The 17,200-nt window shown below is 34.2% G+C and overlaps 1 protein-coding gene and 1 pseudogene across 2 annotated transcripts; both read left to right on the plus strand.

Annotated features, from left to right (window-relative positions):
- Positions 1 to 2,482, plus strand: LOC143537360 (MYB-like transcription factor ODO1; annotated as a pseudogene). The gene is made up of 2 exons (XR_013136043.1): positions 1 to 263; positions 1,581 to 2,482. The product of XR_013136043.1 is annotated as an MYB-like transcription factor ODO1 (transcript).
- A 6,842-nt stretch (positions 2,483 to 9,324) lies between these two features.
- LOC143537403 (uncharacterized) lies at positions 9,325 to 9,654 on the plus strand. The gene has a single exon (XM_077031186.1). It carries the CDS (start codon positions 9,325 to 9,327, stop codon positions 9,652 to 9,654), a length of 330 nt encoding a protein of 109 aa, XP_076887301.1.
- The last annotated feature ends 7,546 nt before the right edge of the window (positions 9,655 to 17,200 follow it).

Below are 17,200 nucleotides of genomic sequence, written 5' to 3' on the forward strand. Positions count from 1 at the left end.
ATGGGAAGGCAACCTTGTTGTGACAAACTAGGGGTGAAGAAAGGGCCATGGACTGAGGAAGAAGATAATAAACCAATCAACTTTATACTAACCAACGGCTAGTGTTGTTGCCGTGCGGTACCCAAGCTCGCTGGACTCAGGCGTTGTGGGAAGAGTTGTCGCCTCCGTTGGACCAACTACCTTCGACCCGACTTGAAGCGCGGTCTACTCAGTGAGTCTGAAGAGCAACTCGTTATTGATCTCCATGCTCGTCTTGGCAACAGGTAATGAATTAATCATGTGTTTTATATTGGTTTACCAAACTAATTAACTAATAACTGAATTTTCATATATAAAGAAGGATTTTGATTTTAATAATCTAATCTATAACCTACTGGTTATAATAATTTAGTGACAATTTAATTAACCAAATACTCATAAACTTTTGTTTTTGTTATCACTGACATATTTACAATCGATTTTTAAATAATTTCCACATATATAATTTAGCTCACAAGTAAATGTATGTTCCCTCATTTCGTTCTTAAACATTCATGTGAGCGAGAGTAAGTGTAAATTTATGATAATCATACATGTAATTTTTCAGTAGGTTAATTTATATATTATAATTCAATTATTTAATTTTAAAAAAATATATAAAATTAAAATTTCTAAAGAAACATGTGACAAGGATGAGTTTTAACAACAAAAAAGGCCACTTTTTGCTAACACACAAATTTACTATTAAAAGAAATATAAAAAATGATTAAATTTCTTTTTATGGATGAAATAAGAAAAAATTTAGCACGTAACTTGATTATGATTAATTATATAAATTTTAGATATGGCCGACATGTTTCATAGTAAAGCTACGAAAGAGATTTTTTAGTGCCAAAGTCTATTAAGAAGTCGTAATTCAGAATTTAATTTTAAATATTTTAAAGAAAGGAAAACTTTTGGTGCCCTTTTTATGTTTTAACTTATTGAAAAGTTAAAAAGATATTTGGGATTGTTTAATGTGTGAGTTAAAAAAATTCATAAGTCATAAGGTTGTGACTTATGACTTATGGGCAAGTCATAAGTCATAAAGAGGTAAAAATAAGAAATCTCAAACACCTGTTTAGTGATTTTCAAAGTATATTCTATAATATTTTTATCGTCAACCTGTCAAAAAGATAAACCGAGTTTATGCCATGGTTTAAAATAGAATCGTTATTTTTTGGCATATTTATACACATAAATATAAGAAATGTGGTTTAAGTAGTTTTTTTTATATATAGAACTTCGAAGATCTTTCAATTAGCATGTATGTCTTGAATGTTTTTTTACACATCTTATGTTCATCACTTGAGTTTGAATCTTTATTCCCTCGTTATGTTTTATTTGATTATATGCAACAATCATTTGATTATATGCAACAATCCAACAACTACGTTTTATTTTATATGAATGACTAGTATGGTATTGTTATGATCCCATGAATTTACTGGCAATAGTTTTTCATGGTTACCAAAAAAAGGGCACATAATATAAATTATAAGAATTTATGTATTTATGTGAAACACATAGAACTAAATTTTTTCATCTTCTTTGTTTGTTAGGTGGTCCAAAATCGCAACAAGATTGCCTGGACGAACAGACAATGAGATCAAAAATCATTGGAACACGCATATAAAGAAAAAAACTCATTAAGAGAGGAACTGATCCTGTAACTCATGAACCACTTCACAAGGATCATCAAAACATTGAGAGGACCTCTTCTCGTGAAAAACAATCCACACCATCTGAAAGAAACAACCATTCACCGCTAGTGGAAAGCACAACCACCATCGGAAGCCTGTCTTCACATGAAAATTGTTCAACTTTCAGTGGTGAACCTGAAATATCGTTCGAAAGCCTTTGCGAAGATGAGAAGTTACTAAGCTACCTCTTAGGTGGTGATGAGCCTCCACTAATTGATACAACGAGATGGGAGTTACCAAACAATGAGCGCGACTTCAATCATGATATTGCCGCCTTTGCATCGTGGGATGATTGCGCTACACGACTATGGGATGGTCAAGATTTTGGACTTCATGATTTTTGGATTGATTGTTTCAACGAAGCTGAGATGGGTGTCTTTGACTCCCTTGATACAAGCAACAAACAACAAATATGAAGTTGCTATGGTCCAAAGGAATAAGATTATGTTGTTTTACAACCTTCTTGGCTCATGACGGTTTCATATGTCCAATGAGTTTATAAAAGAATACTAGTCCTGACAAAGAACCATATTGTTGCGTAATTTTTTCGTCGTGTTATTAGGGTTACTACAAACCATGTTTTGATGGTAGAAGAGAACTCAAGTCTTAATGGAGATTTCTCACCATCTATTAGGTAAGTTATCAAAACAAGCCAAAAGTTTATTTACTTAGAAAAAGGAAAAAATAGGAAGAGAGAGTATCTTTGTAAATAACTTGGTGTATATGTGTTTTCTGTTGATAAGCAACAGTACATGTTTATCATCACTATTGGTGCCCTTGAACATAATTTCAAATTTTATATTAGTTACGGGTAGTGCTTTATATTTACAATTATATTTATATGTTTTTGCCTTTAACCGGACTTTATCGATTATTACTGACAGATATGCCTCATTTGTAACTTTTGTAGATGATAGTTAGAGCATCTTCAATAACAAACCTTCACAAACCATTATATCAATGTCACATTATATTCCAAACTTATTTTAAAAACATAATATTTTTACAAAACAACAAATCCCCACAAACCTTATAAAATAATATTATAATAATACAATATACATATACATGTCAATATATGTGTGTGGTTGTGAGAGTAGGCACCACCCTTTATCCCCTATGTGTTAGAAAATTATAAAAGGAAAACAATATAATGGGATCATCCTCCATTTTCCCTCAATTTCACCAACTAATTGACAGCAGGCATGGACCATTGGGCTACAATCAAGGATTATACTTTCCTTTTATTTTATATTTCCTTGCAAAGGTTAAACCTTCTTTTTGTATTTATTGTCTTCAACTGTACAAGAGAAAATATACAGAATAATATCAATAACAATTTTTCTTTGAATATTCATTGAGAAAACATGGTATCACAGCAGTGTTCTTGGTTCTAGGACCAACCTGCCATCATCTTCCATCCCTACCATTTTATTTCTTGTTCGATTTCCAAACCAAAAAGGGCTGCCATGTCCGAGGACGGTAACCCGGGTTCGGATATATCGATCCAACTTGCCGATAGCCTTAATTTCCAACCTCAAAAACTAAAATTTTCCACCTACCTAACCAGCAAACCAAATACAGGAGACACAACCGCCGCCATGGGTGGCACTACTGTCACCATCATCTTCAACGGCGGGCAAAGAAAAGAACCGATGAGAACAGACAAAGTCGTCGTCGCCGCCGTAGGACGTGATAGCAACATCGGAAAAAACGCCGTCGCCGCCATGGACAGTGATAACACCACCATCAACAACAAAGATGACCAGATTGGTGGAGGTTTATGTTGCACGGCCAACGGAAATCAGAGTAGTATTGGATCGTCGATAGGTAACGGTTTTGGGGAAAACTCCTCGAACCCTTTTCTCTTGAAACACAATTTTCATAATATAGATCATGAGTAAATAAAATGGACACAAACAGGCAGTTTTGATTGTTTTATTAAAGAAAGTTTCAATAATTGCAAAACAGTCCTTGAACACAATGGAAGGGCAAATATGGCTCAAACTTTTAATAGAACACAAGATAAATCATGGATTTTCGATTGCGGTGCAACTGACACCATGACTTATGAACTATCGGATCTTATCTCATCATCCAAACCCACAAAAACTTATATACGTACAGCAAACGGCGGGATAATGGATGTGAAAAAAGGGGGTACAATTGAGATTTCATCCACTTTAAAACTCTCAAATTGCCTCTATGTTCCATCATTGTCACACAAACTATTATCCATTAGCCATGTAACAAAAGAACTAAATTGTACAGTTCTAATGCACCCTACCTTTTGTATCTTACAAGACATCAGGACGGGAGTGATTATTGGGCGTGGTACCGAGCACCAAGGATTGTACTATGTGGACGAAGTGACTCAAGGAGGTACTGTGATGCTTGCTCACGGAACTACCGATAGGGAAGCTTGGTTGTGGCATAGACGTTTGGGGCACCCATCTATCGGGTATTTAAATCTTTTATTTCCTAAACTATATCCTACAAATAAAGTATTTACGTGTGAAGTTTGCACCTTGGCTAAAAGCCATAGACACTCCTTTAGCCCAAATAACACGAAAGTCGATTTACCCTTTTCCATGATTCATTCAGATGTTTGGGGACCTGCAGAGGTCATTGGGGGGCAAAAATTTCGTTTCTTTTTACTCTTTGTTGACGACTGTACACGAATGACATGGATTTACTTCTTAAAACACAAGTCTGAAGTCCCTGATAAAGTTAAAATGTTTTATACCATGATTCAAACGCAATTCAATAAGAATATCCAAATCCTTCGATCTGATAATGGGGGTGAATTTGTTAATACCTCAATGAAGGTTTTTTGTCAAGAAAAAGGATTAATCCATCAGACTTCATGTTCACACACGCCTGAACAAAATGGTACAGTCGAGCAGAAAAATCGTATTCTTATAGAAATAACTCGTGCCCTCCTAATTGAATCTCAAGTTCCTACATCTTTTTGTATTTATTGTCTTCAATTGTACAAGAGAAAATATACAGAATTATATCAATAACATTTTTTCTTTGAATATTCATTGAGAAAACACTATGTGGTTTGGATTAGGGGTGTTAATCGGGTCAACCCGATCGGGTTTCGGGTTAATCAGGTCGGGTTAGTCGGGGTTTTCTTTAAAAATATCTAACCCGAAACCCGACCCTATTAAGGTTCGGGTTAGTCGGGTTCGGGTTATTCGGGTTTCGGGTTAGGCGGGTCGGGTTAGTCGGGTTGACCATGTTACTTTATAATTTGAAGTTGATTTTTATGTTTGTAACTCGTGGGTTGAAAATTTTCTCACTCCGCTCAATTTTCAATTTATTTCACAAGTAATTATCTTATAATTACATATAGGCTTGCAAACGAACCGAACGGACATGAAGAAAGGCATGCCTTTGTTTGTTCGTTTAACTTTAAACGACTATGATCACGAACACTTAATCAAACAAATATTTATGCTCATGTCCGTTCGTTAATGAACGCAAACATACATAAACGAACATAAATTAACACAATTAAACAAAGATAAACGAACTTGAAGGAACATGTACATACATTAATGAACGCAAACATACATAAACGAACATAAATGAACGCATTTAAATGAACAAAAATATAAACATATTATGGTGACATAATTTCTAAATGCAAATAATAATTAATAATATTCTATTGATATGTGGACGAACATGAAAGAATGTAAACAAACGTAAATGAATTATCATAAACGAGTATTCTCGAACATAGATGAACGAGTGAAACATTTGTTCATGTTCATTCGTTTATTTTAAAAGAACTTCCAGTCTAACGATTCATGAATAAGTAGAAGAATAATTAACTCCTTTATAAAACTTTCAGTATTGACTTTTTAGTGCTTATTTCACACTTTTATTATTGTATTTGAAGTAAAGTATCATCACTAATTGGGTTATTCGGGTTAACCCGAAACCCGACCCTATTAGAAATTCGGGTCAACCCGAATAACCCGATTAATACTTTTTGACCCTATTTAACCCGACCCTAATTAGCTTATTAGGGTTCTGGTCGGGTCGGTTCGGGTTAATCGGGTTCGGGTATTTTGAACACCCCTAGTTTGGATGAAGTTTGTGTATGCACATTTTGTAAACAAACTTTTAGTCCACAACAATGAAGTTTGCATCTCCTCAAGTTTGTAGATAACCATGTATTTAAACCTAGAAATTTGATCCTTGTTGTGAATGCTCTTAATTTCATAGTGGTGAGATTAATTATCTTCTCTTTTTGGTGTTCTATGTGTAAGTGTAACACTATCATCAAATAAAAAATAATAATTTTGTAACATTTTTATCATTCTACAGCACAAGCCCAAGCCAAAGCAAAAGGCCTACCTCATGACATATTAAGAACAACGAGTATTAAGGCTTGTTAGCTTGTATAGGAAGTCTCGAAGGGGTCCGTGGACACACAAAAGACACAATACCGCTACGAGTGAATAATCGCAACCCACTAAAGATAATGTTTTGTACAGTATATGATAAGTTACTACTTAACAGGTGCACAAAATTTTCACAATGTGGTCTGTAATCAATGGTTGGTTGTTTAGATGGAGAGAATGAGTGTTTAAATTCAGATACTCGGAGTTTTGGATACCAAATTAGGGGTGAGCAAAAAACCGAATTAATCGAAAAAACCGAACCAAAGCATTAACTAGCGGTTAATTTTTTAGTTTTCAAAAAACCAATTTTTAGGTTTAGGTTCGTTTATCCATTTTAAGAAAACCGAACCAATTAATCGAATCTATGTTTTCTACGTAAGTTTTTTTAAGATGTTATGACCGGAAACAAAACACCAAAAGAATCTACCATTGACAGTGATGAAGATTGAGTCTAAACTTTGAAGATAAATAAAATAATGAGTGAAGATTCAGACCAAACTTTTAGTGATTTTTTTATTAAAAATTTGTTGAATTTAAAGCTCTACTACTCAACAACTTTGTATTTGTTTGGTTCCACATAACACGTGCCTATTTTGGTATTTTGAATTCAATATATATGAAGTACTCTATTTTTTTTGAATTTTTTTTATTGTAATGTCTACTAAAAACCTGAAAACCGATCGTTTGTTATTCTAAAATAACCGATAACTACGGTTTTGGTTTGGGTTTCACCCAATAACCAAACCGAACCATACTCACACCTATACCAAATGGATATCTGAATTAAAAAAAAGTCTATTATTATTATTATTTTTTTTCGAACCGTATTATTTAATAAGACAAAATATATTTATCTTACTATACTAATAAAAGAAAATGTTGAAGCTTAGGTGTCAAGTTTACATTTCTTCTAATTTCTGATCTCTCATCTCATTCATTCTAGCTATCCACGGGTCATGGGTCAAAATCATTTTGTCAAGTGGGTTATAACAAAGTGTGAATTTTATTCATTATTGATTAAGTGCCATTTTCATCCATGAGGTTTGACCAACTACGCAATTTTAATACATTTTTAAACTTCTTGCATATCAACACCTGACGTTTTTATTAAAATCATGTTATTTTAGTACTTTTCGTGAACCCCGTTTGTTTTTTCCATTAACTCTACATTAAATTAATTTATAAGTATTTTGAGAATCACAATTGAAATAACTAACCTTATTTACTTTTATCATTTGACAAATCTCGTGTAATATACGTGTTCAAAAGCTAGTTTATTAATATAAAAACAAGAAATATAATTTCTGAGAAATAGAAGGATATTTGAAGTGTTGGAAAAGAAAACTACCATATGTTTTAAAGGAATAATAATAATTTCTTTTATTTACAGCGTACAGAAAACAAGAAGTTCCCCTAGCTATAGCCCTCCTAATCCCCGTGTTCGAGCTTTCAGGTGAGACCTTATTATAATCTCAATATGATTACTACTGATCACCTTTATGCCTTTGATATATGCTTGCTTGCTTAAATTCTAAGTTGTAACTTAAAACTCATGATCGAACGTACGTAGGGTTTCACTAATTGACTTCCACAATCGTTGATTAAAAACTAGTTTCCCCAATTGTCTGAAACTGTGTTCTTATTTATATTCATATTAATTACTAAGGTTCATTGTTTATAGATGTTTCCGTTTTCTTGACTATGCATGGTTATATACATCCAAATTTTATTGTTATCTGATAGAATGGAATGCTCGATATTTTCATTTAGGTGACAGTATCCCTTATATGTTACAAATCAATCTCCTATTTTGGAGATAATATTCTAAACAATATTACTAATTACATGGCAAATATGAAGATTTAATCTTGATTTGTTAAGTGATTAGAGTTTGGGGTTTGTTTTGTTAAGTTTTATATTAATATTTGTTTAGTATGGTAAGAATGTTATGGATTATTCTATAATAAGTTTGTCTTGTTTTCCAAGTTAGGCTTGTCTTGGATAACAGGTTTGGTAGGTTTATAGATAGGATCTAGATTATTAGTTTTATTTGAGAGAGTAGAGAAGTCTCTTCTCCTTATATGTTCGTGAAGTTATATTCGTTTGTTAAGTTCGTTTAATTATATGAAAAGAGTCGCGGGTTGTCACCCCAAATATATCGTGTTCGTTTGTTCGTTTGTGTGATATCATTGTTTGATCCGTCTGGGCTAACAAAATATAGTTACTAAAGATAATATTCTATAATTATCTTTTATGTAAACTCATAAGGTTGTATTACTCTAGCATATACTATAAGTAAAGGAAGGTTGAGACATTGTTAGCAACTTGATATATAGTTAAATATAGGGTGTACAAAACTTTGCATTTGTAATATGATTGGTATTAAATAGGCGATCTAGAAAACGCGTAAATTGGTCAAACTTAGGGTTTGTAGGAGGATGATATGTAATAAACAAGCAAAGGGGTGAAGAATTTATGATTGGTTTACTTGATATGCGGCTTCTGGTTGTACATAAAACTTATTTGGTTGTACAAATTAAGAGTAACACCTCGCATATGTGAAGCTTATTTGGTCTTCTTACATTCGTGTACCCTGATTAAGTTGCTCGGAATGATAGTTTTTGAGTTGTTAGTTTCATCTACAAATGGCGGTTTTTACTTTTGGCCAGTTAACATATGCATGGGCTCAATTCGGAGATGTTTTATCTTGATCTATTTAGTCAGTTAACTGGTAAATACAATAAATATCATCTAAACCAGAAACGAGTTAAACTGGTTGGAAGCCGCCCAAAGTTTATATTTAATGCATAAAAGCTCCTAACTCGTATTATTCTAAAAAGTTAGGTTATATGTTGAAACATATAACTTCCTAATTTTGAATAATCTATAGCTAAAAATGGGTTGATTTGGATTAAATATGTATATGTTCTGAAACGAGTCATACGTTTTAAGTTCAAAAACTTATCTGAAAATTTGTAAATTTTTTACAGGAAGCGGACCCGAAAGCCATGGATGATGCATAAGCCATTCAAATCAGTAGCAACTTAGTCAAACAGCTAGCTGCTGACACCGTCACCGACAAAGTCAAGAAAAAAAGAAAACCAAAGACTCCCCAACAAAACCAAATTCATGACGACTCCCAAACCTTAAAAGGCGACCCCCCTTCTGACGGATGGCCGCCAATGTACCTCCCAATACCGTCACCTGCAGTGCCTGCTAATGCTGAGGTGGATGCCATCCGGTCGGTTATTCAAGAAAGTGAAAGGGTTATGGAGAAAGTTGAAAAGAAAGAAAGTGAGATGGTGGCTGAGGTAACACAAAAGGCGAAAGAGCTTCATGATAAAGAGTTTAAACTTCCACAACCAAAACGTATGCCTTGTTGGGATGATTTAAAAGCGTGCTTGGATTGCTATAGAGAAAATATTAAGGACACGTTAAAATGCAGTACGCGGGTGAAGAGTTTTGCTGATTGTGCTCGCACCATAAGGCAGCAATTTGGTTCATCAAATTAATAAAGTGTTACAATACGCGGTTTTGCTAGTTTTATTTAAGTTCTTATAGAGGAATAGTTGAATTGCTGGAACAGAATATGAGTTGGATGCTATTGTTGGCTGATGAATCCATTTTTGTTGTTTGTTTTCTTAAAGATGTTAAGTTTTTTTTTTATTATTTTGTTATCTGACAGTTAGACGCTCGTAGGATTGCTAATAGTTACTACATGACCTTAAACACTCGATTCGGATTATTAATATGGTGGAGATGGGTGTATTGAGTAAGGTGTTTATGGTTCAGTTTTGATCGCTTTTGTTTAAAGTGTTAGTAACAGTCTTTAGTATCTTTAATAGCTTCAAACCAAAACCAAACCGTTACAAACAAAAACACATGAAACTACTACACATGTATGGCGAATTAGTAAATGCATAATTGACTACACAAATTAAAACGCAATCAAAATCATCATCACGACGGTTGTTTAAACATAACTTTACTCGCTTCATTTTCTAAAAACAACTCAAAAACAGTTTTGCAATGTGCAAAACGTTGCTAGCTTTAATAATCAACAGACAAAATGATAAAGTATATGTTTCATTGCTTTCGCCATGCCATTTAAGTAATATTTACCTTTTACACATTATGATGATGGATCATATTAATTTGTTTTCTTCATCATCAAAATCTCATGGACATAACTTACTCAACTTGAGTAACTTTGATGCGATAGAGTGAATAAGTCAGTGAGTCACTCTGACTCAAAACTGATATATTTTTAGGTAATATCTTGTTACCTCGTAAAAGCAATCACAAAACTCATGAAATCTACATATCCACAACAATTTAAAGCAACCAGACTTAATAAGTGATGATTAGTGGTTTGTTCCATTGTTAAAAATTAAAACCAAAAAGTCTCAGCCAAAATTAATAAAAAAACATGGAGATGCAGGGTATCAATCCCCGTACCCCTCGCATGCTAAGCGAGCGCTCTACCATCTGAGCTACATCCCCTTCATGTTATTCATAATATACAAACTTATTTAAACAACAGTACTTTTATTTAAGTTATAAATGATCAATTTATTGCCGGAACTTAAAAAATGAAACTGCTGATTTTAAGGGGTGTTTGGGATTCCTTATTTATAGCTCCTTATAGGGGTGTGTTTTTTATCCGTACCCGAATAAGGAAACCGAACCGAAGCGGCCCGAGACCCGAATAACCCGATCCGAATTCACCCAAACCGATTAAACTCCTAACCCGAACCCGATATAAAATATTCGGGTCGGTATTTGGGTTGAAATACCCTTATTTGGGTTGACCCGAATAACCCGAAGTATGATACATCGATGTATGTATCCTAATTTTTATAGGGTAGTTTATCGGTGAAGTAACATAGTGACCATATGTATTCTTGTTGGTTGTTCTCAATACTCCAATTAATATTTGGATCGATCACATTGGATCCAAATGTATTAATTACCATAAAACATGTTGAGAATGTATCTTCAATTCAAAAACTTAAATAGTATAGTATTTAAACCAATATGTATTGGGCATGTTTCTTCAATCAACACAAGTATCGATCCACATGCTACAACACTCCATCCCGTCTAATGCATGCTTGTATGATAAATTTCAGGTTTTGCTAAATATTATAATTCATTATTGAATATGGTTGTATATTACGATTTTATAACGGCTTAGAATATGGTTTTTTTTTTTTTTTTTTTGATATTGTTAAAGGTGAATAAATTTTTTTAATTTGTTAAACCCGAAACCCGACCCGAATTAACCCGAACCGTTTAACCCGAAACCCGAACAAACCGAACTTAGTTGGGTCGGTTCTTGGGTCAATTTGTTTTGAGCTCAAACCCGAACAAACCGAAACCCGAATAAATAACCCGAAGAACACCTTTAGCTCCTTATACCTTAAATAAGGAGTTTTTTTTATAAGTTACAAATTCCTAACTTATGAAAACTCCTTATTTCTTCTTTCAAATGTTTAATAAGTTGTATTATCCAAACACTATTTTAACTTGTAAAAGGTAATAAGTTATAAGAAAGTAAAAATAAGGAAACCCAAACACCCCCTTAGTTGGTCATTTATAGTGAACTTCACTGTCATCAAATAAAACTCGACCCTCTTTCTAAGAGAAAACGTATGAGTATGAGAAGATGACAAAGATTTCCTAAGAGCAAGAAAAAGAAAACGCAGAATTCATTGTTTTTGAGTCATTTGTGTCAAACCTCTACTAAAAGCAGCATCATTAACCAGAATACGATCTCAGATCTCTTAAGGGGTAGGTGCCAGGTGGTTGCTAGTATGTTTTGATTTAATTGCGAGAACGTTCATTTTGCTTGGTTTAAATAATGGGAGACTTTAAGCTTAACTAATTAAAGTAAAACAAAATTTCAGAATAAAATTACTACTACTAATTACAAGGGATTTAAGCAAATTAATAGGAATCAAATCAAAATCAATTTTAGCTTCAAGTTTGATATCATGAGCTATTCTTTGTCGCACGTATGTTCACATAGAGTCTCTAAGTTAGATTCACAATTTTATTGGTCCAAAAATACAAAGAGATATCGAGATTTATTCTTGTGTAAACTGCATATAAAAATCATTGATTCTTAAGATGACATTTAGATAATTGAATCTTACACTTGCTAGTAAAGATTGGGGTCTCCACAAATTATTCTCAAAAGCCAAAATTTGTACGTGTAATTGAGAATAGTGAGTTTCAATCCATTATATCATATAAATCAATGATTCTCAAATGTTTAAATTGGTTTGTAAGGTATGCACATTGTGTATTTATTGTGAAAATAGTTAGGTAATTATGTCACTTTTAACCATTGCATGATTTGATTTACAATCCTCAAATTATCTTTATAGTGAGTTTGTGTGTGAGGAATATCTTTGTATGATTTGATTATACAAACTGCTTTGAATTGTTTGAAAGATTGTGCAAGGGAAACTGAGACCAGATACATAGTTGTGTGCTTTAGGACAAAAGGGTTGATTGGTATTAGTCCAAACAAAGTCGTGTTTTATTTTTTGGACCATAATTGTAAAGATGCGGTTTGGCTACGTTTTGGGAAACTTTTGACATAGTTTGGACAAACGAAACCCTAAAAATAGGAACTCAAATCGTAAAACTACCATTCCAAAACGGTAAATTTATGTATTTTGTCATATTTATAATTTCTTTAGTTAACATTTTCGTTTTTCTGGTTGGTTACGATATTTTAATCTCACTTATTCACTAAGTATTACTAATATCTGCGAGTGATAATATAATTTTAACTAAACAACTCAAAAAGAAAAGTCATATCCTCGTGATGGATCAATATGGTAATTCAAGCTCTTTAATGGTCACGTCTCATCCCAACTCGTAAATTGTGAAACACTTGTAAATTATTATCTTACATTCTTATGAATAGTAAACCTGCGAGTGAGTTGCGTTTTGTATGGCATATAATTTATATATATAAACTTATGTCAAAATTACAAAGACTGTCGTTTTATGTTTATACCAAATTTCAGTGATTGTTCTTGAAGAAACACAAATCCACCCCTCAAGGTCTCACACGTTAGTCTGAGGGTCATGGTTAAGTATCCCCACACGATGGGTTATAAAACCTTCTTGGCGCAGATGAGTGTATCCTGCAAAACAGAACACCGTGAGCTCGTTACGAGGAATGGGGGGGGGGATTCTCTCGTAACCACCCTCCGGCGTGAGAATCAGTGCTTGATAGTACAAGATGATATAATTTGATAGCAATAGTAGGAGAAGTATATCTTTACCATTTGAAGGTTTATTGGTATTTATAGCCGGAGGAGAGAGTGTGTGACCAACCACTTTGTCAGGTTTTCCACCAATAATATTCTCCACCCGTGCGGTCGTGGTGGTTGGTGGAAGTTGGTGGGCATCATGGCCTTTTGACAAGAACGTGGTTGTACTGTTTGTACCGTCCTTTATGTGTTGTCTAATCCCCATTGGTTTGGTGTTTATCCCTATGTGGGTTGCCACCTATTTGTCCCATGCTGGTGGGACCTTTGTATTACCATTCCCGAGGTGTCAGGAAAAGGTTTATATTGGACTCCACTCTTTGCTCTTTGCATTACGCCTGGCGTAAGTGGCATCCTGGCGCCTAGTGTTCCGCCGAGCGTATTAACTTGGTGTTATACTTTGTTAAATGGTGGGTTTCATACCCTACCTCTACCAGTCCCCCTAGTCCATAGTCGCCCTTCTTTAGAGAGGTGGGGGCTGTGGACTTATCATGGGCTTTTCGTTACGCATCTTGGTAGCCTTTTACCGGTTTACCCTGTTAGCTTGGTCTGTTTTTGTAAATCATTCCGTGCATTGGCGAGTGATTTATGATGATCATCCTTTGTCGAGCTTTGCTTGGTGCGTGATTTAAGTTAAATCATCTCATTGCGGAGCCTATTCTAGCGGGTGATTTACGTTAAATCATCCCTTGGTGGAGCCTATTTTTGGCGGGTGATTTATGTTAAATCTTCCCCGGGCGGAGCCTATTTTGGCGGTGATTTATGTTAAATCATCCCTTGGCGGAGCCTTTTTGACGGGTGATTTATGTTTAATCATCCCCTGGCGGAGCCTTTTTTAGCGGTTGATTTATGTTAAATCATCCCTTGGCGTAGCCTATTTGGCGGGTGATTTATGTTTAATCATCACCTGGCGGAGCCTTTTTTGGCGGTTGATTTTTGTTAAATCATCCCTTGGCGTAGCCTATTTGACGGGTGATTTATGTTTAATCATCCCCCGGCCGAGCCTTTTTTGGCGGGTGATTTATGTTAAATCATCCCTTGGCGGAGCTGATGTGCTTAAAATAACACATATTTATTGCTCGATTTTATCCCCGTGTCATGCACGTTTGTTGGAAATATCATGAAATTATATACTTATTTATCTATTTGTGAATTTTCAAGACTTGATTGGTGATTTATAAGACTTTGGATATTTTGTGAAGAAAAATAGAAGAAATGGCATTTTATGCAAAACATGATCATGTTAACAAATAAGCATGACCATGTCTTCATACCTTATTCACATACACTGGGCGTACCTTTCACACATGACCATGTATTTGTTTGGACATGATCATGTCACTCCCTTCTTTAGATCCAGATCTAATTTAAATTTTGCCTCAACAAAGCAAAACCAGCTCGTGCCTTTATTCCTCATCAGTCAAGGTGCCCATTTCTAGCTCATGCCAGTTGTATACACTCCTTTAACACTCTTTTGTCCCTTAGGCCATTGGTATACCTACAATAAACAATCTTGGAGACTGAAGAACCAATGGGATGCTAGATCTAGTATTTTGTTTTAACATGATCATGTTATGCTCCAAACATGATCATGTCTCTTTTATCTATATAAAGAGCAAGCGTCCAGATGGAAAAGGGGAGTCCCAGGGAGTTTTGAACCCACTGTTTAACTTCTAAACCTTGGTGATTTCCATTCAATTGCAAGCACTTTGAAGGATTTCAACATCAAGAGAAGCATCATCCATCATCTACATCATCTAGCTTGGATTCTTGGTTTGATTATTCTTGATTTTACCATGAATTTTGTTATCTTTTCAAGCTTGTATGTTGTTCTTGAGCTCATGATGAGCTAAACTCTTTGTTATCACTTTGATTTAGATGAAGTTTAGTAATAATTGATGGTATTTATGGATTATTGGCAAGGATTGTGTTAGTGTTATAGCCATTTCATTATTATTCTTCAATGGTTTTGTGTATTTAAAGGTTTGTTATGTCATGATATTTGATGTACATAGAAATATACATCTTTTCAGCATCAAATAATCTCTACAAACTGCAATTTCTATCTAATAACATAGCATAAAAGGCTACTTATCATAATAAAACGTAATTTCAGGTGAAACCAAACCTCAAACGAAGAAACAAGCAAAAAGACGAAGAAAAACAGAAGAAAACACAAGAAAACAAAGAAACACGCCCCCATGCTTATGGAACAAGAAAAGACAAAATCTGAGAACAAAAGCGCGGGGCCGTGCTCAGCATGCACGGGGCCGTGGACGGGAATGCAGAAAAGACAAAGAAGAATTGAGCACATGTCACTAAAAAGCACGGACCGTGTCTGCTAACCACGGGGCCGTTGCCAGCTCACACAAAAGACAAAACAGATCTGGCACATGTCATAAAAATACACGGGGCCGTGCTCATCAAGCACGGGGCCGTGCCTCACCATCCAGATTGCCTATAAATAGTGGCTCATGTTGCATTCATCAAGTGTGCCTTGAAAAGATTTCTATCCGATTCTCTCTTATAAAAACACACACTAACACTCACCTTGAAGATCTAGTGAAGAATTTGAAGGTTTGGAGGTCATCACCACTAATCATCATCATCAACCATCATCCCCATCATTAAGAAGAAGGATTCATCTACATTTGGTTAGATTGTTCCAAGTTTAATCATGTATTTGTTATTATCAATCATCTTAATGTTCATCATAGTGCTCATTATGAGCTAAACTCCTTTTACCATCTAAAATCTATGAAGAAGCTTTGTTTTACTTGATAATTAATCAAGACATGTGATGTAGTCTAGTTAAGTACATGGTTATATTACAATTATCTTTTGATGAGAAATGTTTCACCATCTTAAATCACTAATTCAAAGTTGGTGGTTGTCAATCTCTTTGGCAATCGTTCATGATCGATTCATGTTCTTGAAAGATAGAAATACTTTGATACATTATCGAAACATGGATCCTTATATTGTACTTAGAAATGATGAGATATAAGTTATGGTGTATTTTTCTAAACCTTGGTAATCCGAAAATGGCTTTGCTTAGGATATCAAGTTAGCTAAAGAAACCATATGTTAATGGAATGTGTAATCATAACCTACTTAAATCAACCAAGGGGAGGTTGTGTGATGAACTACAATCACCCGAAGTTGTTAGAATTGGTATTCGAGAAATTGAAGTCAATCATAATCTTTCTACTTAACGAAACTACTTGCCAACTTAAATTGACATCATTGAGATGGTATGACATTAGGAAATGGTGGACTTTAAAATGCGCATATCATCTCCTTAGTGCCAAATATGCTCACTTTGGGTTAAGGAGTTATCTATCATATATTGCTACGGTAAGTTTATCACATGTCTACATATTAATTATCAATGCTAAAATGGAGTGGATTCTTGATCTTAGATGGTAACCTTCGTATAATTGAACAACTCGTTTATAATTTCTTATCTTGGTCACCTATATGTTATATATATATAATTATTTATATTTTATAAAAAGTTCAAAAATTAACCTCAAAATGATTAAAACCTCTGATTGAAGTAAAACAACGATTTATTATTAGAAACCTCTGTGTCCACGAATCGATACTTGGTTCTTACCAATACTATTCTACATATACGATAGGTACACTTGCCTATTTTGTGTGTGTTTAGTCTTTGTAGAAATCACTTTTATAAATTTAAAACACGATCTTGTGCAAAAGCTAAATATCCAATCTATCATATTTTATACAAGCTACACAGCACGAA

Source organism: Bidens hawaiensis, unplaced genomic scaffold (assembly GCF_021521415.1).
Source record: "Bidens hawaiensis isolate Kalapana, Puna unplaced genomic scaffold, B.hawaiensis_p1.1 tig00011186_1, whole genome shotgun sequence".
Lineage (NCBI taxonomy): Eukaryota > Viridiplantae > Streptophyta > Magnoliopsida > Asterales > Asteraceae > Bidens > Bidens hawaiensis.